Source organism: Lemur catta, chromosome 5, assembly GCF_020740605.2.
Source record: "Lemur catta isolate mLemCat1 chromosome 5, mLemCat1.pri, whole genome shotgun sequence".
Taxonomy (NCBI): domain Eukaryota; kingdom Metazoa; phylum Chordata; class Mammalia; order Primates; family Lemuridae; genus Lemur; species Lemur catta.
The window spans coordinates 56,422,066-56,445,369 of NC_059132.1; the positions used below are offsets into that span (position 1 = coordinate 56,422,066).

Consider the following 23,304-nt stretch of genomic DNA (forward strand, 5'->3'; position numbering starts at 1 on the left):
AAACAAGACAAACTGAATGTGCAAATGCTCACTTAACTCCAATTAGCTCTGCACAGATTTTTCATGTACTTCAACGAAGAGCCTTTGTATTATATTGGCCCTTGATCCTGAGCTTATTCTTTATTTTTCTTTTCTCTTTATCAAATTGGTACTAATTGATCAACACTTAGATCCTGAGTTTAATTAACTAGGAGACACTGACAGTCCCATGTAAAAAGCAGTTATTCAAGTAACACATGCATTGTTACATATGCCCAAAGGTAAGTGAAAGGAATTACTTGAACAAAATAAGCAAGAAGGAAGAGGCTATTAGAGTTCCTATTATCTCTGACCTTCTGAGACAGTTCTGATGGTTTCAAAATTTATGCAGTGACAATTAAATTTTTCTCTTGAGAGCTTCCATTCATTGATCTACATGCTACAAGTCACATACAATTCAAACTCCTCTTCTATATGACAATGCTTCAAATTATTTGCATTTGGCTTTCAAGTTTTCCTTGGGTTTGAGGTGGAGGTGTGGTAGAGAAATAGTTGAGTCACAGGCTTCTCGTTAAACACGGCAGATGAATCACACACTTTTGTATCCTCTCCCTCCCTAAACCCATCATATGTGACAGTAAATGAATACATAAAGGTAATCAGATCACTAGGGAAAAAAGAAAGGAAACGATGACAATAGTGGACAAAATATTAAAGTCACAATTCTGGAAGAGGGAAAGCAAATAGAAAGAGATACCTCATTTAGCAGGGCAGACAAAATTACAACCTAAAGACCAGGAGAAAATATTTTTGCTAAAATGTGAAGAGAATCTTGAAAAAGCTCCCAGTACTGTGGGAAGCTGGAGAGAGGCCCATGGCTGAAAACAAGGAGGTGAGTTCAGAATCTGGGTACACACCTGCTGATCCCCAGTTCTCCTCTCCCACCCTGGGCAGCCACGGGATTCTCTCTTCTTCCACCTCCGTAAAAGTCCAGAGGTTTATTCTCCAGAGAATTGAACCAGTGAGGCCTGCTTCAGTGTACTCACTTGGTACAGTGAATAAATGTACAGAAAAGTGAACACCTTCCAATTGAACATGGGGTGGGACCCAGCCTTTTACCCCACTCCATGTCTAGAACACTACAACTTCCTATACTTACTTCCCCCACCCTCGTGCCACACCTGTTAGCCACTTAGTAGCTATCCCTGTTATCAGATCAACTGGCACAGGGTTCAATACTACCTGTGGTTTCAGGTGTCTTGGAGTGTTATCCACAATGGATAAGGGGAAACTACAGTACAAGCACTTTAGAATGCTTTCATTCCAATCATTCCTCTTCTTACTGTTGACCACATTTTAGTTCCATTTTGTTTTTATACTCCCACACAACTTTTATTAATGCTTGTTTAGATTTACCCATGTATTGACCAATTTCTTTGTTCACCACTCTTTCTTCTCTCTTATTCCTTCCTTCTGGATTTAATTTACTTCTTCTTTTCTTTTCTTTCATTTTTTTTTCTTTTTCTTTCTTTTTTTTTTTTTTTTTGAGACAAGATCGCACTGTTACCCAGGCTAGAGTGCAGTGGTACAATCATAACTCAATGCAGCCTCAAACTCCTGGGCTCAAGGGATCCTATCACTTCAGCCTCCTGAGTCACTAGGATACTCAGGAGAGTAGCTGGGACTACAAGCATGAGCCACCAAGCCCAGCTAATTTTTAAAAAGTTTTTGTAGTGATGGGATCTCACTGTGTTGCCCAGGTTGGTCTTGAACTCCTGGCCTCAAGTAATCCTTCCACCTCAGCCTCCCAAGTCACTGGGATTATAAGTGTGAGTCACCATTCCTTCTTCTTAAAGTACTTCTTTAAATAGTTCTTTTTGTGGGGTCATCTACAGGTGGTAAATTCTTCCAGTATTTGACTAAATTGTTATTATTTGCCCTCATTCTTGAATTGTTAACTCACTGGAAACTGAAGTATAGGTTAACACTTTCTCTCAGAATTTTGAAGCTATTCCATCGTTTTCTGACCTCTATTGGTATGTTTTTAAAGTCTGCTGTCAATCTAGTTGTCATTCATCTGTAGCTAATATTTGTTTTCTCTGAATGCTTTTAAGATATTTTACTTTGGTGTTCTGCAATTTTATGTAATATGTCCAATTGTTGACTTTTTAATCTATCTTTCAAGGGATTTACTGTACCTCCTGAATCTGAGAACTCATGCCTTTCATCAGTTCTGGAAAATGTTCAGCAATTACATCTTCTCCCTTTGCCTTTCACCATTCTTGTGTACTTCTTTTCCTTTGATGTATCTTTGGTCTTCCCATTCTATCCTGAAGCTTTGTTACCTGCTCTTTCATATTTTTTGTCTCTTTACCTCTCTGTGAAAAGTTTTGAGTAATTTCTTTAAATCTCTTCCATACTTATCTTTCTTCCTCAGTATCTTTTCTGCTGTTAACAGATTCATTGAGTTTTAAATTTGAATAAATTTAGTTTTCATTTTTTCAGTTGTTGGATCTTTTCCCAATATTCCTGCTCTTTTTTTTTTTTTGCTGTTGCAGTAGCTTCATTTTCATTTTTTCACTAAAAATTATTTTTATGTTTATTATCATGCCACTAAGAGGCTATAAAAATACCTGTAAAATTATTGAAAAGTCACTTTAAAATCCTAGACTGATATATATTCTATGATTTACAAGTGAAAATAAAATGCTAGATTCTACATTTAGATGTAGTTAGAATTTCTGAATGATTTTGATAGGAATTTGCTAGAAGGAACAAGAACATCAAACCTTAAAAGATTTTCTATTTAACCCCAATTAAGTTTTTGAAAAGCTACACATTTGTGGACAAGCACAGCTCACTCAGGAACTTGATGCTGCCTCTAATAATGAGGCTGACCTGAAGGGGCAAAGATCTGTATGCAAGACATGCCAGGCCCTTCCATGCAGCTGATCAAAGTAGTCTTCTCTTATTTTTTCCCTTACATTTAAAATAAAAGTACAAATGGTAAAAGATGTAAATTGCACAGAAAGATCTAAAATAATAAGTAAATTTCCTTTTCTCCCATAACACAGCAAATCCGATATCTTTAAAATCCTTAAATAGCCATATGAGTAACTCACAAACTGAAGTCAACCTTGGAGGCGCTTTACCTGAAAAATTTTTCAGGCCCTTGGAACTGTGTTGATTGTTTCATATATTACCTTTGTTACAGAGGGAAGTCATGTAGTCTTCTCCTTCTCAAAGAAAAAAAACATTTAAAAAGCAACATGCATACACTGCTTAGAGACAGCAAAGTCCAGGCAGTAGTACCTCAGACTCCGTTGGCTCTAGTTGTGACTCCAGAGAGAGTCCCTGGAATCATCTAGAAACACCCGCCATAGGAATTCAGCTGAGCCTCGGATCTTCCTGGCCAGTTGCACATCCTTTGTGAAAAGAGTAGCTCAGCAGGCATGTAAGAAGAGAAGATAAGCATCCTCAAAGAGATGAAGTAGAAATGCATCCGCCGCCTTTTGGGGGCCAGCGGGGCCTGGGCTTGCCAACCGAAGTCCACACCACGAGTGAAGTTGGCACGTACTTCTCTTGTCAGGCGGCTGAAGGGGCACGTCCCTAACAAGAGCTTTGTGCTCTTCTGAAGTTTTTGGATCTCCTTTAACCATCCACGTCTCTTCTGACCATGCTGACGGGAGGAAGTACCCAAGGAGGGGGCCCGCCGCGACATGCCAGGGGTTGGGCTGGCGCTGCCCATGGCGGGCCGCGGTGGGTCCCGGTGACCACCCCACGGCGCCTGGACTCGGACTTCCGGTCCGGGGGCGAAAAGGAGGACTTCCGGGGGAAGCTGGGACAGCCCCCCGGCCGCCTTCTGCACCGTCTTCCGTTCAAATCGCTCGACTCCTGTTGTTTTCTATATTGTCTTATTCTTATTTCGGTTTCAAGTCTTTAAAAAATATATTTAATTACTTAAAATATGGTTATTCAATAGTTCTTATTCAAGAGTTCTGTATCTTAAATCTTGGTAATCTAATCCTGCTGTTTTTGTATCTACTGACTTTCCTGGTGTTTACTTTGGTGGCTTGTAATTTTTTTTTTATCATGAGCTCATCTTCCGCAGGGCTTTATCTGTGAGTGTCCACATGGCTTGGGTTGGAGGCTCGTCTTATAAGAGAGATTTTGGATTTGCTACAGCCAGGTTTTCAAAGGATATCACCACTCCAGGACCATTATTTATATTAACTTTTTAGCATTTGAATTCCTAGTACATCATGGAAGTAAAAATTCAAACCCTGGCAAATGCAACACAGAGTTACAAATTCTTAAGGGAAACTCTTTCTTTCTTTCCAATCTACACCTTCCAACACACAAACACATTAAGAATTTCTTATCACCTTATGCCAGTCCATGATTTGTTTTTTTAAGACGTAGCTTTTCAAACATCCCACTTTTATGCAGGGATCTCAATTCCAACTTTCTCCCTCAAATGGACCAATGCCTTGTCTCTTGTTTTCACCTGGGAATTAAAACCCAAGTTCTTAGGTATTGGGGTAGGAATGGGCTATCCCATCCCTCCATCCCTCCAGTATTTTTACAGCTTTAATTTTATGTACCTTTATTTCCCCTCCTCCTATGGGTTACCCTTACTCTTTTGGAACTCAGATGTTCATTTAAAAGGAAATTTATTTATTGCCAAACTCATTCTACAAGGCATGTATCACCCTAATACCAAAACCAGACAAATATACAACAACAAAAAAATAAAACTATAGGCCAATATCTCTCATGAATATAGATGCAAAAATCGTCAACAAAATACTAGCAAACCAAATTCAACAACACATTAAAAAGATTATTCATCGTGATCCAGTTGGATTCATCCCAAGGATGTAAGGATGGTTTGTCATACACAAATCAATCAATGTGATACATCCTATCACCAGAACAAAGGACAAAAACCATATGATCATTTCAATTGATGCTGAAAAAGCATTCAATAAAATTTAACATCCCTTCATGATAAAAAAAAACTCTGAAGAAATTGGGTATAGAAGGACTTTACCTCAACATGATAAAAGCCATATCCTAATATCTTCTTTCCAAATCTCAGTGAATGGCCCTATATACCCCTTGGACTAGGCAATCTTCCCTGAGGTCACTGATTTATGCCACAAATTGAAAAGTTGCCTCACTTATTACCAACTGATTTACAACTGTTTTGGAATGATACCTGACAAATTTCGTACTCATTTTTATCCTGATTTTATCCTTTTATGGATTGACTGAATGGGATAACATTTGGTTGTTGCATTTTTAGGACCCTTTTCCTCTATGAACATTAATTAAATAGCAAATTATAGTAGCATGAAATGTAAGTGAAACTCACACCAGATTTTTTAAAATAAAAGCATTAAAATTTGACATACACCTAAGAACTTTCATATGCAAAACCCTGTACTAAATTTGGGGCAAAGGAAGAATGGCAAAATACGGAAAGGGAACTGAGAGTTTAATTGGCGAGCTAAACGTGAAACACAATTACAATGGAAAATAAAGGAAAAACTTCTTGAAAGGAAACCCAAGTACTAAAAAGCATGAAGAGGGAAAGGTGAAGGGGAGCAGGGAAAGCTGATTTGAGTAGTTGGCTTTAGTTAGTCCTGGAAGGGTGAGGAGGACCTTGGCTTGGGAGGGACAGGAGCGTTCGGAGCAATGGAAGAACATGAGTTTTTGAGATCTAGATAGGCATAGTTTGGATAGATATGAAAGATAGTACAGTGAGTCTGGAGCAATGGTGGGATCAGTAGGAAGTAGACACAAAAATGTGGTTTGGAGTCAAATCAAGCTGGACTTAACACAGTTCAGTAAAAAGAGGTTGGCTTTGGAGTCAGACTTAAGGCCTCGTGTTGCCATTCACCTACCATCTGACCTTGAGAAATTTTCTCTAATTTCTTTTCTTCCATTTCTTCATCTATAAAATGAAGCTGATAATGTTTATCTTACAGATTGTTCCAAGGATTAAATGAGATAATGTATGTAAAAAACATGCTACAGAGTAGACATTTACTATTCTTTGAGCAGAAGATATAACTTTGTTGGTTCTATGAAGAATGGGGAAAGTGAGAGGTTTGAGGCAGGGAGATGAGCTTTGAAGCTATGATAATAAAGTTGGTTATGGATGAAAATGAATTATAAAATATAGTTAAGCTATACCTCATTTGTTTTTACTGTATAAGTAAAAGAATAAGGAGGAAGTGGAAGAACAGCTGAATTGAAATACATAAGTCCCTCTGAGAGAACAGAAACCCACCTTTATTGAGTACTTGTCCAAAATAATCCATCAGTCATCTTGCCACTCAAACATGTTCTTTCCCCTGTATTCTTCATATCAGCTAATGCCATTAACCCCAACTACTCAAGCTAGTATTCATCTATCATATTTCAATAGTCTTTTTAAAATATATCTCTCAAATGTCACTTCCATTCTTCCTTCCCTGGCCCAATTCCAATCCTTATCATCTTCTGGGTTATTGTGAGGGTTTTAAAACTGTTCTCCCCATTTGGAGCCCAAACCCCTTTTCTTCACCAGGCCAACTCCTAATTATACTTTTAGGTCTTGGCTTATACATAACTTCCTTACAGATGCCTTTAATAATCCCTCAGACTACACTGGGTTTCTCCTTGTGTTCATGATCCCTTGGGTTCACAATCCCTTGTGTTCACAATCGTAATACACAATACTTCTCCTTTGTACCACTTGTAAATGCTAAAATGAAACAATTGTATAATTATCTTCTGGTTTCCTTTCTCATGAAAGTGTGTGAAGGCAGGCTCATTGTCTATATTATTCAACACCGTACGCCCATTGCTTACTGCAGTGCCCAATACATAATGGGCTCTCACAAGTTATTTATTAAATGGAGGAATTGCTGGACACTGTGGCTCATGCCTGTAGTCCCAGCTACCAGGGAGGCTGAGGAAGGAGGATCGTTTGAGCCCAGGAGTTCGAGGCTGCAGTGAGCTATGATTGCACCACTGCACTCCAGCCAGGGTCACAGAGTAAAACCCCATCTCTAAAAAAATAAAAATAATACATTTTTTAAAAATGGAGGAGTTGTATTGTATCAGACCCAGAACTTGCCCTGGAAGACCTCAGGCTTTATTCCTGTCAGGAATCCAGGAGTGTGGACCAGTTTTATAATATTGTTGACATTTACATAATATTCTCCAAGTGCTCCATTTTACTCCCCTCCATTAAAAAACATGGTTTTTTAACTCAAATCATTTATACATATACACACACACAAGCTCACACATATGACCAAATGTCATAGTTTATTCAGATTTCCTTAATTTTTACTTAATGTTCTTTTTCTGTTCCAAGATCCCATCCAGGCTATCACATTACATTTATTTGTCATGTTCTCTTAGGCTCCTCTGGGCTCTGAGGGCATCTCAGACTTTGCATGTTTTTGACAGTTTTGCGGAGTAGGGTAATGTATTTTACAGGAACCCTTCCACTAGATTTGTCTGGTGTGTTTCTCATGATTAGACTGAGGTTATGTATTTTTGAGGAGGAAAATTAGAAGTAAAGTACTATTTTTATCACATCGTGTCATTGGTACATACTGTGAACATGACTTATCACTGTTGATGTTGGCCTTTGTTACCTGAATGAAGTAGTGATTGTCAGGTTCCTGTACTATACAGTGATGTTTTGCTTCCCTTCCATGCTCTTTGGAAGTCACTGTGCAGTGCAGTTCACACTTAATGAGTGGGGAGTTATGCTCCCCTTCTAGTTACATTTTTACCACATTTTTAAATAGATTAAGCTTATTTTTTCATGTTTTTTTTTTTGTAAAGAATGAGCTTAACCTATCTATTATATTTACTGAGCCTGTATCAGGATGCCCAATCTTTAGTCCAGAGCTATGTTTCATCTCCTTAAAGGCTGGAGACACCAGATGAAGGAGAAACAAACAGCAAAGTATCCGAGCTGCCTAGAGAAAGAAAGAATGCAACCACCTGCAGTTTTCTCTTTTCTGCTGAAAATCCAAAACTAAGAGTCAAGTATAACTGTGGCAACCACTGTGCAGTTCCTCTGAACCAGCTTTTGAGCCTGACAGACTGTGATGAAGACAGTCCTCCTGGATTTGAAGCCCAGCTCCACCACTTTTGGCCTTTTGTGATCTTGACAAATTCTTAACCTGAGACTCCGTTTCTCCACCTACAAAATAGAGTTCAGGTTAGTATCTATCTCACAGGTTTGTTGGAACGATGATGGGGGACGAGGGATATGAAATCCCTTACATTTAATAAAAAATAGTGATGCAATGGAGATGTGTGTTAATATGAAACAGATGTATCTTTCCTGCCCATAAATCATGGTACCCTGTGGTGTTCCACTCTCAGTGTCAATGATATTCCTTCTTTCATGGAGTGACATGTGCCATCTTGAACACAGCTTAGCTTTTAGACATCACCAGGGTAATAAGTAACCTTGAGAGCCACACTTTGTGGAATGAGACAAGAGTTTTCTTAATTCCAAAAGCCTTCCTTTACATATTCACAGCAAAGCCTGGAAATCATCATTTTGTTATAAACCAGTGTGGACAGTATGGCTCTATGATGTAGGAGAAGTTCCTCTGAGACAGGAAGGGAAGGAGGAAGGAGGAATCAGGAAGGGGAAAGAGAAGAGACGAGACAGAAAATCAGAGGCTGAGAGTGCAGTGAGGATGCTTCCTTGTCCATCAGAGGAGACCCAGTGCCCTATGCCTTGGTCTGGGGCGAGGGGTTAGCAACACTTTTTGAGGCTAAGGTAGCTTGAGAGAGAGATTAGACAGCCTGGGCTGGTGCTTTGCCTCCCTCTGTTGGCGCCCGCCCAGCCTGGCTTTGGTAGAATGGAGGGAGTAGGTAGATGGCTCTACAGTATGTGCAGCTGGTCCTTCTTGAGGGATGGGCGGGGTCTGAAAGACCCAAGAATGGTGCAAGAAGAAAGCTGAAAATTAAGAGTCACTGTGACTGTCCAAAGTTCACAACGGCACGGGCACAGTCCAGGGGTGCCATGGCAGGGGCTGCGTGGTAGACAGCCTAGAGCTGGAGCCAGAGGCAGGAGCAGCAGAGCCTCAGAAGTACCAGGGCAAGGCAAGTAGGGGAAGCTCTGAGCAGACAGAGTGTGCCAGGCATTGTCCTGCACAACGTTTCCCGGAGGACAGACCGTTACTGACATCGGTGGTGGACAGGCCAGGACAGAGTCTGTGTCCAAAAATTAGATGAGAAAAAATACTCCTCAACCAGGGTCAGCAGGAGATAGCAGAAGACAACAGGTTACAGGTGCCTACCTTGACTTGCAGGATAAGGAGCCTTCCAGACATATCCTGGGAAGCAGGGGGTTCAGGGGACAGACTTACAGAGAGGAAAACGAGCTCTGATGGGGAGTTTCAGTTGAATATTTACCTATAAGAGCCTAATTTTAAACAGAAAGAAACTATCCAATAATCCCTTTCTACACATCTGTACCATTTTTTGATCAGTCTATTTTTAAATTTTATTTTTTGTTTACTTATTTTTGTTTTTTAAACTATTCTTTTAAATCCCCCCTTTTTAAGAGAAAAATCTTAAGTTTCATAAATCTTTTATTTTTAAAAATGTGTTTGAATTTCCCATTTTGAATAAAGCCATCAAATATATTGATGTTTGTGCCCTTTTTTTTTTTCTTCCTTGAGACGGGGTCTCACTCTGTTACCCAGGCTGGAGTGCAGTGGCACAATCATAGCTCATTGCAGCCTCCAATTCCTGAGCTTCAAGTGATCCTCCTGCCTCAGCCTCCCTAATAGCTGGGACTACCAGTGCACACCACCACGCCCAGCTAATTTTTTCTATTTTTTGTAGAGATAGAGTCTTACTCTTGCTCAGGCTGGTCTCAAACTCAAGCAATCCTCTGGCCTTGGCCTCCCAGCCTCCCAGAGTGCTAGGACTGGGGCATTAGCCACCACACCCGGCCTAAATATGGCATTTTGACATACTGAACCGAAGAAACCTGCAGGCCCCTGTAACCTCCCCCGTCCCCACCACTGCCTCTCCCAAAGCACAGGATAAAGTTGTTCCCTGAAGTTCCCTTATCTGCCTAACGTCTGATCTACCAAAGAAGAAAAACAATTGTCTCTGTTCCCTCCTGAGTTTTCATTAACTGAACCCATATTGCAGGAAGGAAGCTTGCAATCTGTCAGCTAACTTGGACGGACTTTTGTCACAAACCATTTTCTGCTCTGCAGGCAACGGACTTTCCTCCAGACCACTGTATGTTCTTCTAGCCCACTGAATTGTCCCTAGTAATCCTTTATTGCCCTTTAAAAGAATTCCTCTTCTCTCTCTCCCACAACCTGTTTTGCCAGGATCCAAGCCCCCTCATTCTTTCTATAACCTCAGCATGGTATATAAGCCTCTGCACCCCACTGGGGGTTGGGTCTTCAGTCTGAAGTACCCCATGTGTACACATTAAATAAATTCGTATGCCTTTTCTCCAGTTAATCTGCCTTTTGCAAGCTGATTTTTCAGTGAACCTTCAGAGGGCCGGGGAACACACCCCCACCCCCCACCGTCCTCACCACACACTTGGTAAAGATTATACTGATTCAACAATGGAGACTAATCTCCCAAAGGTGGGGTTGTTTTTTTTTTTGGCTCAGATGTGTTTGACTACAAATCTTAGGAAAAGAGATTTACTCCGTGGTGATATTCCCCAAACCTCCTGCTGGACTAGGAAAAGACAAACAATAACAAGGAAACCTAAGAACTTCTCCATGGTTTGAGTCAGGCAGATATTTAGGAGCTGAAGGTCTAAAATAACTGCTTAAAGTTGTCATAAACACCTTTTTTTTTTTTTACTTATAATTTGTCATATTTTTTTATTCTTATTTCAGCATATTGTGGGGGTACAAAAGTTTAGGTTACGTATATTGCCCTTGCCCCAACACCAGTGTTTTCTTGTTTTAAAATCTTAATAGTTATAAGCATTTTAGGTATCATAAAAGGGTCAACTTGGTTTGTGCTATGCTAAAACCAAACTGGGCCTTTTTTCCCTCTCTCCAAGGTGATCGTTTATTCCTGCAGGGACTCTCATTTCAAAACTTACCCGTTTCTTTGTAAAACATTCATTGTTCTATTAATCAGTTTCTCAATGTCTTCATGAATAAGGTCCCTTAAGGATTCAAGGGTTTCTTTCTCAGGGACAGTCGGACACTGAGAAAACCTAGCGTGAGCTCCAAGATGGTGGCTGTTGCCAACTGTGCTCAGATGACAATGTTTGAGGCACCAGAAGCACCTTTCGGAGCTACAGAACACAAGGGTACAGGCACCCGGTGAGCCTCCTAGAGGGGAGAAACAACTGTCCTTTTACCAACAATATACAGCAGTGAGTGTGTGTCTCAAACATCTGAAAGATAAAGACGAAGGAATTTTATTTCAACTTACAGTGTCCATCCAGGAAACAATAACCATTAAGTGGTGCTCAAATGTATAGCTCTCTTTTTCCTCCCCTTGGGTGATTAGAAACAAATGATAAGCAGGTTAAATTTTGGGGATTTTGCTTTCACTCCAGTGAGCTTCAGTTTACACTGTATTAAAGGGTGGCTCTCACCTTCTGGCTTTCCTGTGGAGTCTTCTACATTCCCGTTTCCTCACCTGCACAAGGCAGTAGTAACTGCCAGGATGTTGTCCCAGGTGGGAAGCTGCTGGCATGAGAGCTGCCTGCCTTCCAGGAGAAAACCAGAGACAAACTGCTATCACTGTGGTATTGTATATCACAGTGTACTGATTTGTACGGATATGTATTTGCTCTTCATCCTGCATAAACTCCTAAAATCCTTGGAATCTTCGAAGTGATGAGTGTCTTTTTCTATGCAATTGAGTTGAATGGTGGCTGGGGCTGGTTGCCGGAAAGACCAAGGCAGGATTGGAGGGCTGACACTTTCAGACCCACCCCTCCAACCTCAGGGAGGGGAGAGGAGCTGAAGGTTAAGTTAATCACCAATGGCCAATGGTTTAATCAATCATGCCTATGTATTGAAGCCTCTATAAAGTTTGGAGAGGACTGGGTTGGGAGAGCTTCCAGATTGCTGAACACAAGGAGGTTTGTGGAGGTTCCTGGAGGGTGGTGCACCCAGGTAGGGCATGGAAGCTCCACGTCTCATCCCACATGCCTTGCCCTATGCATCTCTTCATCCGTATCCTTTGTAATATCCTTTATAATAAATTGGCAAACTTAAGTGTTTCCCGGAGTTCTGTGAGCCGCTCTGGCAAATTCATCAAACCTAGGGAGGGGGTCGTGGAAATCCCGATTTATAGCAGGTGAGTGAGAAGCACAGGTGAAACAGCCTGAGGCTTGCCATTGGCAGTGGAAGTGGGGGGCAGTGTTGTGGGATCCAGCCCTCAACCTGTGGGATCTGACGCTTCGCCAGGTAGACGGTGTCGGAATTGGAGGACACCCAGCTGGTGTCCAGAGTATGGGGAAAACCCCCACACATTTGGTCACAGAAGTGTTCTGGGTTGATTGTTGAGCGAGAAAATAGAAAAAAAACCACTTTGGCTTTTTTCCTCTATATCATCAGTTACAGATTAGGTTTTTGTTTTTTAATTTGGGAGGTGAGCTCAACATTACAGCAAGCCACAGTGCTAGTGTTACTGTGGTACGTTCAAGGCTGAATACAAAAAGCTTTCTGCATGATTGTGCACCAGTAGCATACTTTTCTCTTTTTAGCTCTTGGTCCGGAGAAGTAGAGAGCAAGAAGGAACTCTTTATTCAATTACATTTTAAGACTTTTTAATTACATGACCAGAAAGCTTTACTTTTTAAGCAAAGCTTAATCATGTAATTGTCTTTTTTTCAACATTGTTCTAAAGCTTAAATATTTTAATTTTAAAAATAATTATTGGCTGGAACAGTACAATTTAGTAGAAGATAGTATCTTGCCCTTATCTAACCCTAAAGGATTTTTTTTTTAGTGAGTACAGTGGCATTGTTTTACATTTTTGCAAATCTCTTTAGTGTCTGATTTATTAGAAGAAAGCTGGATTCTCATATCTGCTTTTGCATCCAGTCTGTTACAATATCACACATCAGTAGCCTCTGGAAAACTCCTTCATACACTCTTGAAAGAATGAGAGTGAAAAAGATAATCAATGTCTTATTATTATAAAAATAGCTTTGACCTTGAATACCCTTGAAATGTTCTCGAGGACACGCAGACCACAGTTTGAGAACAAATACTGTCGTCTAATTTCCTCATTTTACACATAAAGTCACTGGGTCTCAGAGACAGTTAAGTGAGGAATCCAAATCACCCGGCCTACTAATGGTAGGATACAGATCTTAGATGGTTTGTCTCACTTCTCTTGGTTTAGGTTCTCAATCAGAAACCTGCGAGATATACTCTAATGGCCTGTCCTGTTCTCCACAGCTGCAAAGACTGTACCAATATTTTACCAAAAAAAAACCAAAAAAACAAAAAAACCACCTTTCTTAAATAAATGAGAGGAAAATCAACACACTTAATAAATTCTTCAATAAGCAAACTGTTTGAATTTGAATTATGGTATTTGAATTAGGATCTATATTTGAACTGAAACACTAAGGCAAATTCTGTTGCCTCCTACTCCACGCAAGTTGGTAATGACAAACCACACAGCAAATATCACAAATATGGAAAGCAGATTCACCACAGCATCACTATTTAACATACATTGTGTGTCTGAAATGCAATTCAATAACATATTCCAGAAAACTTTTCTCAAGTACTGGCTGAAAGGGTAGCGGGTACTTTAAGAGACTGTAAATAAATTAGCAATCACATGGAACTTTTTAGATTAAATGGAATTCTGAAATGTAGCTATTTTTTATTCTCTAGACGTTATTTTTATCTTTTTTTTTTTAAATTAAGGAATCTTCTTGGTCACCTAGAGATAATTTCCTTTGTAGCCTATCAGATGGTTCAAATCTTCTTTAAATGGATCATATCCTGTTTCTTTAAACAACCTAGTGCCCAGAAAAGCAGGTTTAGTGGAGGAAATTCTTCCCAAGGAACCCCACTCCCAACTTTCATTTTTTTCAGGCTTTACATTCTTTGGTTCTGAATCATGACTCATGTTCACCTCTCCTTTCATTAACAGAGTGACATAACGGTATCCTCTTCTGCAATGACAGAATTCACAACCTAGGCAAAGCGAACATCTTTCAGGTGAAGAGCTGCTTCTTCCTCGGTTTCCTTTTGAGCACATTCTTCCCAGCTCTCACGGAACCCCAGAAAACCCCCAGGAATTTGGAAGCTGCCAGTTCCAAATGACCTTTCCCTCTTCCCCAGAGGACACAACGAGGATGCCTGCAGCTGGTCACCACTGCTCCTACTCCGGCCACTGCCTCCGTGTTGGCAGACACAGTTTGAGCCATAACCCTAAAGGTATTTTTATAAACAGTTATTCTTTCCATAAGTCAGTGCCATAGAAACACAAGGCCGGCCAGGTGCGGTGGCTCACGCCTGTAATCCTAGCACTCTGGGAGGCCGAGGCGGGTGGATCGCTCGAGGTCAGGAGTTCGAGACCAGCCTCAGCAAGAGCGAGACCCCGTCTCTACTAAAAATAGAAAGAAATTATCTGGCCAACTAAAAATATATATAGAAAAAATTAGCTGGGCATGGTGGCACATGCCTGTAGTCCCAGCTACTCGGGAGGCTGAGGCAGGAGGATCACTTGAGCCCAGGAGTTTGAGGTTGCTGTGAGCTAGGCTGACGTCATGGCACTCTAGCCCGGGCAACAAAAGCGAGACTCTGTCTCAAAAAAAAAAAAAAAAAAAAGAAACACAAGGCTGTATTTTTGTTACGATAAAATGTGTGTCCAAAAAGCCATAAACAAATGTGATGAAACTGGTAATACTGTACTTTGGAAATTAACTGTTAAACGCATGCCTATTTTAATGATCCAATAAAATATGTCCTAAAACCAGTTTGTTTTCTTAGCCATAATGACAAATAACAATGTCAGTGACCTGAACACCATTGGTCTCACACTAATAAGGGGAATGACGATTGTACATTTTCTCTTGCACTGTATTTTTAGTTTTCATCATTTATTTAAACATTAAATAGCCGCTTTCCTCTCCCTGGCCCCATTCTGTAAAATTTAAATAAGTTTTGGGTTTGTTTTTTGGCCCCCTCTCTAATTTCTCCTGTAAGTCTGTATAAGGCACTCTTCTGTCCAGAATAGGCTAGATCTAATTCTCGGTAACTTCAGAAAAGCTTTTGTGAACTGAGATTTTTCTGAAAAGATTCTGTAGTAATACAATTTTTAGATAAAACTTCCAAAGGGCGCCATCTTTGGCCACTATTTCACAGGTGGCAGAGTATTGTTACTTGCCGTAAAGATTTCAGCATTGTGATCAGGAATAACACACCATGTCCCACCTGCTCCAGATGTCCCCCCATGGGACATTGCTCAATCTAGAACTTGTGACACTCACCACATACTTCTGCCCTCTGATAGTGCCCCATCCTCCCTTCGCGAGGCCTGCCCCTCTGTGACACGCCACCAGGCAGAGCACAGAGGAGAGACTGATGGAAGCGTGGGCTGAACCCTGGCTTTGCCACCTCTCCGGTACCAACCTCTCTGCCTCAGTTTCCCATTTGTCAAACACTTAATAACAGTAGTGCCTATGGCATCGTTGCTCTGAGGATAGATAATAATAAATATCAAATGTTTGGAACAGCACCTAGTACATAGTAAACTTTCAGTAAATGTTAGCTGATGGTATTGTCTAACACTACAGGAGCATGTATACATACAAACACGGTAAGTTACATCTGTAACTAGTGGCAGGGTTATTAAAGACAAACAATTGATATTTTAAAATCTGAATTAGACAGTCTGTATTCTAAAACACACACAGAAATCTGTACCAATTAAATACAATAAAGTTGAAAGGGGATATAAATTACAGTTTTTCTTTTTTTTAAACAGACAATAATAAAATACTACAGTCAGCTCACTATAAACAAAAATCATGAACAGCAGCTTTTCATTAAAGTTTCCGATATCTTACTCATTTACTGATGCTAAGAACTCAAAGAAAAAAGGTACAGCAGGCTGTACCCCCATTCTCTCGTTCTCGCTCACGTGTTGGTAGCTGTGCACCCAGACCAATTGTACAGGCATCTACAGAACAGGTACAGAAAGGACTTTTCATACACACAGTCCTTCAACATCTCCGTTCATAGGAGAATTTTACAAATGAAGACACGAAAGCAGGGTCATCTGTATTCGATCATCTCCTGCAAACGTGGTAAAGTATGAACCGTGTAACTTTATAGCTCAGTCCATCTCTTCAGCATTTCCCAGAACCAAGCAAAATAACAACAGCAAAACCACACCACAGTGAAACCTACCAATCCAAAACAAAACCATAAAAAAAAAAAACAACACCAAAATCAACACCCCTCTCATCCCACCCCACCCAAACCCAACTCGTGGTTGTCCTTGTGTTTTCTGACAATAATACTGCTCTCTGCATTCCACCTGCCTGGCTGGGCTGAAGCAAGGTATAGGGAACTCTGGAGTCAGAGCTCCAGTCATTGTCAACAGGCTGTGACACAATGTCAAGTCAGTAGGTGGTGGGCCAGGTGGAAGACCAAAGAATGTAGCTGTGAGATTTCTCAGTGTGCTTATGAAACACAGGACAGAGACGGGCAGCGCGAGGGAAGTATGGCACCAAACTTGCAGTCAAACATGTATGTTCACACAAAACAACAGTGGACAGCGAAAACGTTCAGTCTTATGGAAGTTCTTTGGTTATAAAGAACAGTATTCTGTAACCTTCTCTGCAAACAGGGATTTGCAAGCTCATTCTTAGGCAATAAAATATTTTTCATCTGCTCATGTATAAGAGATCATCCAAGTTGCTTCGTAACGAAGTCCAGTACCTTACGATTTTCTACAAATCACCATTATCTGCATTGTAGTGTGCAGCCGTGTCTGTCTCCGAACAGACATACTATAGATACACATTTCATATACATAATATATATTATTTATAAAAAAAAACAAATTAGAGCATTGACTCCAGATTCTACAGTAAGAATTGATTAAAACTGTACAAGAACAAAGTCTGTTTGAATCTGTAGAGGTTTCTACACAGTGGAGGTGTGTAGTAAGTGCAAACAAAAATACTGTCACTTAGTTAATCCAGGATTTTCAGTTCTCTTGCTTTCTGAAAAAAGCAGAGGCTGCTGATTCACCTAAGTGACAAAGTGCCGCTTCTCCCGCTGGGGAAGGGAAAGGAGGTGGCCCAGGAAGCGCATGGCTTGGCTTCTCCAGCTTCCGGTCTGAGGTTCAGCTGGGCGCTGGGCGGCAGCATGTTTCAAAGATGGGCTGGTGCTTTCCCAAGGGGGCTTGAGGAGGAAGAGCTCGCTGCCTTTCACCGTGGGGTCGCGCCTCCCTGGAATGCAGAGGCTGGTGAGTCCAAGCTTCTCAGCCCCACCTGCCCACCCGGCCCCACCACAGAAGCCACCCTCGGCCCAGACCACACCCACCCCAAGAAAGGGGCTCTTCCTAAAGGGGCCCACACGATCGGGTTTATTACGGAATCCAGTGCTGGAATTCATACTATACAAGCCCCAGGATGAAGTTTCCAGGAAAAATCATGATAGCAACACCCAAAGTTAAAAAAAAAAATTATTTCTGGACCCACAGTTTAAGTCATTTCAGGATTAGAATAGTCAAATTTTAGTACCTAAAAGAGTTCTCAAATATACTTTAATACTGTCAAAACAATGTATTTTTAATTATTTGTTTTTAAATTTTAGAGACAGAATCTTGCTCTGTCACCCAGGCTGGAGAGCAATGGTGTAACTGTGGCTCACAGCAGCCTGGGACTCTTGGGCTCAAGCGATCCTTCCACTGTAGCCTCCCAAAGCGCTGGGATGACAGGTGTGTGAAAACAACTTACCAAAACCAATGTAACAAAAATACTAACACAAATTTTTTTATAGGAAAAAAATCCCCATAATGCCATCATCTTGCTACAGCAAACGGTTTGTAAATCCCACGTTTAAGTCAAGATCTCTGGCGGGGACACACTATTCTGAAAACTTCTGAAACATAAACTTTTCCTATTTGTTGCCCCTCTTCCCTCTTCTCTGGCCCTCAGACAGTTCCCGCCTCTACAGGGTGGAAAGAGAGGGTTTGTGAACACCTAATTTCCCCTGCTCCACCTCCCATGAAGCAAAACCACAGGGGTGGAGAGCAGCGACTCCAGGGAATTTGAGTTTTTAAGAGGCATCCTCCTCTCCCGAACCCCCCACCACCCAGGGAGTCTGTTGCACATTTAGGTTTGAGAAACAAACTTAATTCTTAGGGTGAGAATTAAAGAGGCCTTAACGCGGCCTTCTTGAACGAGGACGGAAAAGCTGGTATAGACCAGCCATGCAGATTCTGCCTCAACCTGTGTAAACGACGATGCGTGTTTTGCTAGCAAGAACAGTGGCGAGTGACTACTGTCATTCTTACACTGGGGAAAGAAGTCTTTTTCTTCTTGTAAGAAATGACTGTTTAGGTTTTGGGAGTTTATTAATGAGCACGCCAGATAAATGACACACACTGAAATGTTAAGGGCCAGTAAGGAAAGCGGGGCGGGGTAGGGGGGAGTCATTACTCTGGAATAACTCTGTCAGCAAAACAAAGGGATTGTGTGGCACCATGATTATCTTATCCTTCACCAGGGCTCTTTCTAGTTCTGTCAGCTCTTTGTCTCGCTAAGCTGTGGCTCTCCCGCACCTCCTGCAGTCGTAGGACCAGAAAAGTGAATGTGAAGGGGAAGAGATGGTGGTGCTCAGAAGTGGATGATCTCTCAGTCACATAATTTTCTGTTTGCCTTAGGAATATTAGCAAAACCCCATTTTGCTCCAATTAGAAGATTTTTTTTTTTTTTTTTTTGAGACAGAGTCTCACTCTGTTGCCCAGGCTAGAGTGCCATGGCGTCAGCCTAGCTCACAACAACCTCAAACTCCTGGGCTCAGGTGATCCTTCTGCCTCAGCCACCCGAGTAGCTGGGACTACAGGCATGCGCCACCATGCCTGGGTAATTTTTTTGTATATATTTTAGTTGTTTGGCTAATTTCTTTCTATTTTTAGTAGAGACGGGGGTCTCGCTCTTGCTCAGGCTGGTCTCTAACTCCTGAGCTCAAACAATCTGCCTGTCTCGGCCTCCCAGAGTGCTAGGATTTACAGGCGTGAGCCACTGCACCTGGCCAATTAGATTTTTATTCGTATTAAAACCAAGCTGGGTTACTTCCAAAGCCCAAACCTTAATTGCTCAGGGAATTCACCTGTACCTCCCCAAGGCACCTTTTCACTTATGGGTACCAAATTACTGTATTTTACCAATTCTATGACATATATATTTTTTCTCCTCACATTTTAACATCTTTGAAATTGGGGTGTGTTTTATAATTGCTGATTTTTTTCTTTCTTATTATTCCCTCTAATCCAATATGACTGGTATTTTCTTCCTTAATGATACATAAAAGCATTTAATAGTCAAAGGAATCACACATTGGATGAAGTATGGTAGATGCTACCTGAATACTTTGGGATAGCCAGTAACTAACCATCTCAGGGAATGAACATGAGATCGATGGATCTTTATCCATCTGAATGCTTTATTCAACACCAACCCACGAGCCAAGTAAAAAATCCACTGGTCCTATCTATTCCGTGGTTCCACTCAGGTTCCCAAAGCAGACTTGCTCTGCCACGGAGCATCAGCTGGGTGGGGTGTGACCTGCTGCCCAGTGGACTCATCTTCCTTGTCAGAGACATCTGAATGAATCTTTCCTACCAAGCAATTGTGGTGCAGGGCCTCTGGGGATTGGTGCACAGTTAGACATGCTCATGGACAGCACAGGACCCAAGGGCTGCCTCTGGAATTTATTACCTTTTCATCCTCTAAGTTGGAATGCTGCTGGCCAGGGTCCTGGGGCCCATCGGAGACACTCTTGCTGTCCATTTTATTTGGTAGGTTCCTCCTATTCGAAAGCTCTCCAGCACAGGAATCTGTCAAACCGTCAAAATCTTTGCCATCTGACACCCCCATGAACTCCGTGAAAGAATGGTCCTCAAGGATGTTAGTGGTGTGTTCTACTGTCACCTCCCCGGGGCAGAATTCTCTGGCCGGCTGGCCACTTTTGCTGGGGCAGGCATCTAGTTCTGAACATGAGTCAGTCCTGCACAGCATCTTGGAGTTTTTCTCAGGAATGCTCTGGGATGATGGGCTCCCTTTGGCTAAGGCACTGTTTTCTTTGAGTGGCACCATGATTATCTTGTCCTTTAACAAGCCTCTTTCTATTTCTGTCAACTCTCTGTTTGATGACGGTCTGAAATCCTGTCCAAGCGATGGGCCAGAGTGCTCAGTGGAGTCTGCATCCTTCGTCTGAATGGCTAGCTGGTCTGAGCTGTCGCTAGAAGGGACTGCCATGTCAGACAGCGTGGCATTGGAGGCACTGTGGGAAAAGTAGCCACTGGTAATACTGCTGGTGGTAGGGCTACGGGACACTTCTTTCTCCAAGACCCGGGAGTTTGTCAAATCTACTTTAGAAGCAAACCATTCCCTGTTCTCCAAGCTGGCATTGTAAACACTGAAGTCAGCAAACTCCACAGGTACGTAAGGCTGTGAATTTATCAGCTTCCTGTTAATAGCTTCCAGCTCATTTTCTTCTTCCTCGGAGTCCTATAAAAATGAAGCAAAAGTTGGTCATTAGCTCCTCGTAGCAATCATATTGTTGAGACAAGTTTTAAATACTTTATTAAAGGTATTCACATTCACGTGTTCTGTGTTTTTTGTTTTTCTTTCCAAGTTTGGTCAAATCTTGCCACCTATTGTAGACATAGGTATATCAGTATTCTCAGAGACCTGTGAATTTAAACCCCTCCATACCTAACATGAAGGACATTTATGTCTTCCATGCTTACTCGCTGCTAATTAGAAACCTTTCCTTCCCTGGTGTAGGAGAAAGGATGGAACTGAAATGCAGTGGAGTTTTTATGAGCTACTCAGGATTAGTTTTCAGCTGTGATGTTTTCTCTTTTTCTCATTAAAATGAACAGAGGGGCAGCAAGAAACAGAAGAGCCACTCCTTCATCTGTTCTTACAATCTCCACCTTGGGAAGCAAAGTGCAGGGAGTTAAGGTAATTTGAAAAAGTTTCTGAGCTATTTTACAGGGGAAAAGGGCAGTAAAATAAAGACCCCAACAGCAAACAAACAAAGAACACAATTTCAACACTGATTCCTCAGATTATACTATACATTATAAGGCTGTAAAATACTAACAATCACAGTTTTCTAGGGTTTTTCAGAAGCATGGATAGAGGAATTGGCTAGAAGATCAGAAGGACAGATAGTGAGGCTTAAATGAAAATCTCCTTCCTCAAATAGTTTTTTAACCCTGTTTATAAAGCTTGGTAAATACGCGAAAAAATGGATGCCATCAATTCCCTAATCTCTCTCTAAACGAAAGACTCTTTTATATTTGGTAGAAAAACATGAGTATTTTATGTTCAAATAAAATAAATAATATGCTTCAAGTTAACCTCATAAACACCCAATAAAACTGCAAATATTCCTCTAAAAATGTGACTTCCTTTTTATTTAAAAAAATTTTAAATTCACACATAATTGTATGAACTTATGGGGTACACAGTGATGTTTCAATACATTTTATACAGCTGTATGGTGATCAGATCAGGGTTATTAGCATATCCATCATCTCAAATATTAATATTCATTTCTTTGTGTTGGGAAGATTCATATCCTCCTTCTAGCTATTTGAAACTATATAATACATTATTAACTATAGTCATCCTACAGTGGTATAGAACATTAGTGCTCATTCCTCCTATCTAGCTGCAATTTGTATCCTTTAACAAATCTCTTCCAACTCTTCTTTCTTCCTCCCTTACCCAGACTCTAGTATCCTCTGTTCTACTTTATACTTCTATGAGATCAACTTTTTTTTGGCATCCATAAAATGTGACTCTCATTCAACAAATATACATCGAGCAACCACTATGTGCTAGCCATTGTCCTAAGGATTTGGGGATACTAACGGTAATCAAAACATAGGCATGGTCTCTCCCTTACGGAGGTACAACTTCAGGTCCTTGCTCTTAGAACAATCCTGGACTCTGCATGGGTGGATAAAACTTCCATTCAAAGTAGAACTTAGAAACCTCAAAAATAGTTAGCTTTTTTCCATTGGTCATTTGGTTTAACAAGCTAATTAAAACATCTGTACAGTTATAACTAGGTGATTATAAAGACCTGGGACCTGGCCAGGTGCAGTGGCTCACACCTGTAACCCTAGCACATTGGGAGGCTGAGGCAGGAAGATTGATTGAGACCAGCCTGAGCAAGACTGAGACCTCGTCTCTGCTAAAAATAGAAAAATTACCCGGGTGTGGTGGTGTACACCTGTAGTCCCCACTACTTGGGAAGCTGAGGCAGGAGGGTCACTTGAGCCTAGGTTGAGCCTAGGAGTTTGAGGTTGCAGTGAGCTATGGTGATGCCACTACACTCTAGCCTGGGAGACAGAGTGAAACTCTGTCTCAAAAAAAATGAAGACCTGGAATCAAAACATCAGCCTTACTCATTAAGGTTGCATTTTAACTGAGGGGTGGGAGGAGGAGATATCTTCAGATGTGTCAAATGCTGGTTCAGAAATGAACATAAATTTCACCTGTTGAATTTACAGTAATATTTTCTTTTGCATCTCAAGATGCTAAACACCTCAAAAATAGTTTAATACTCTATTCAATGCTTCTCAGTTTTAAAAATAATTTAGTTTTTACAACTCAATTTTAAAAATGTATTTGCATATAAATATTTAAAAGAATCAGTAATCTTTTCTTTTTTGAGATAGAGTCTTGTTCTGTTACTTGGGCTAGCGTGCCATGGCGTCAGCCTGGCCCACAGCAACCTCAAACTCTTGGGCTCAAGTGATCCTCCTATCTCAGCCTCCCGAGTAGCTGGGATTACAGGTGTGTCCTGACACGCCCAGCTAATTTTTTCTATTTTTAGTAGAGATGGGGTCTCAGTCTTGCTCAGGCTGGTCTTGAATTCCTGACCTCGAGTGATCCTCCTGCCTTCACCTCCCAGAGTGCTAGGATTGCAGGCGTGAGCCACCGAGCCTGGCCAGAATCAGTAATCTTAATTCCTTGGCTATTAATCAAAGGTGAATATCAAATATCACTGATAAAGTTCCTGAAATTACCAAAACAAAATTTTTGGCAACATTAACCTC

At 41.1% G+C, this 23,304-nt stretch overlaps 1 protein-coding gene and 1 pseudogene across 5 annotated transcripts in view; both read right to left on the bottom strand.

Annotated features, from left to right (window-relative positions):
- Positions 1-13,625: 13,625 nt before the first annotated feature.
- LOC123638313 lies at positions 13,626-14,540 on the bottom strand (annotated as a pseudogene).
- A 486-nt stretch (positions 14,541-15,026) lies between these two features.
- KIF13A (kinesin family member 13A) overlaps positions 15,027-23,304 on the bottom strand; it is a 193,354-nt gene continuing 185,076 nt past the window's right edge. For 3 of the 5 annotated variants that reach the window (XM_045551849.1, XM_045551847.1, XM_045551848.1), the window contains 2 exons: positions 19,943-20,734; positions 15,027-17,446 (listed from right to left, as the gene is read on the bottom strand). In XM_045551849.1, coding sequence (XP_045407805.1) covers positions 17,426-17,446; positions 19,943-20,734 — 813 coding nt within the window. In that variant the 3' untranslated portion in view covers positions 15,027-17,425. The remainder of the gene's footprint in view (positions 17,447-19,942; positions 20,735-23,304) is intronic. The other 2 variants (XM_045551851.1, XM_045551852.1) reach the window with 1 other exon arrangement.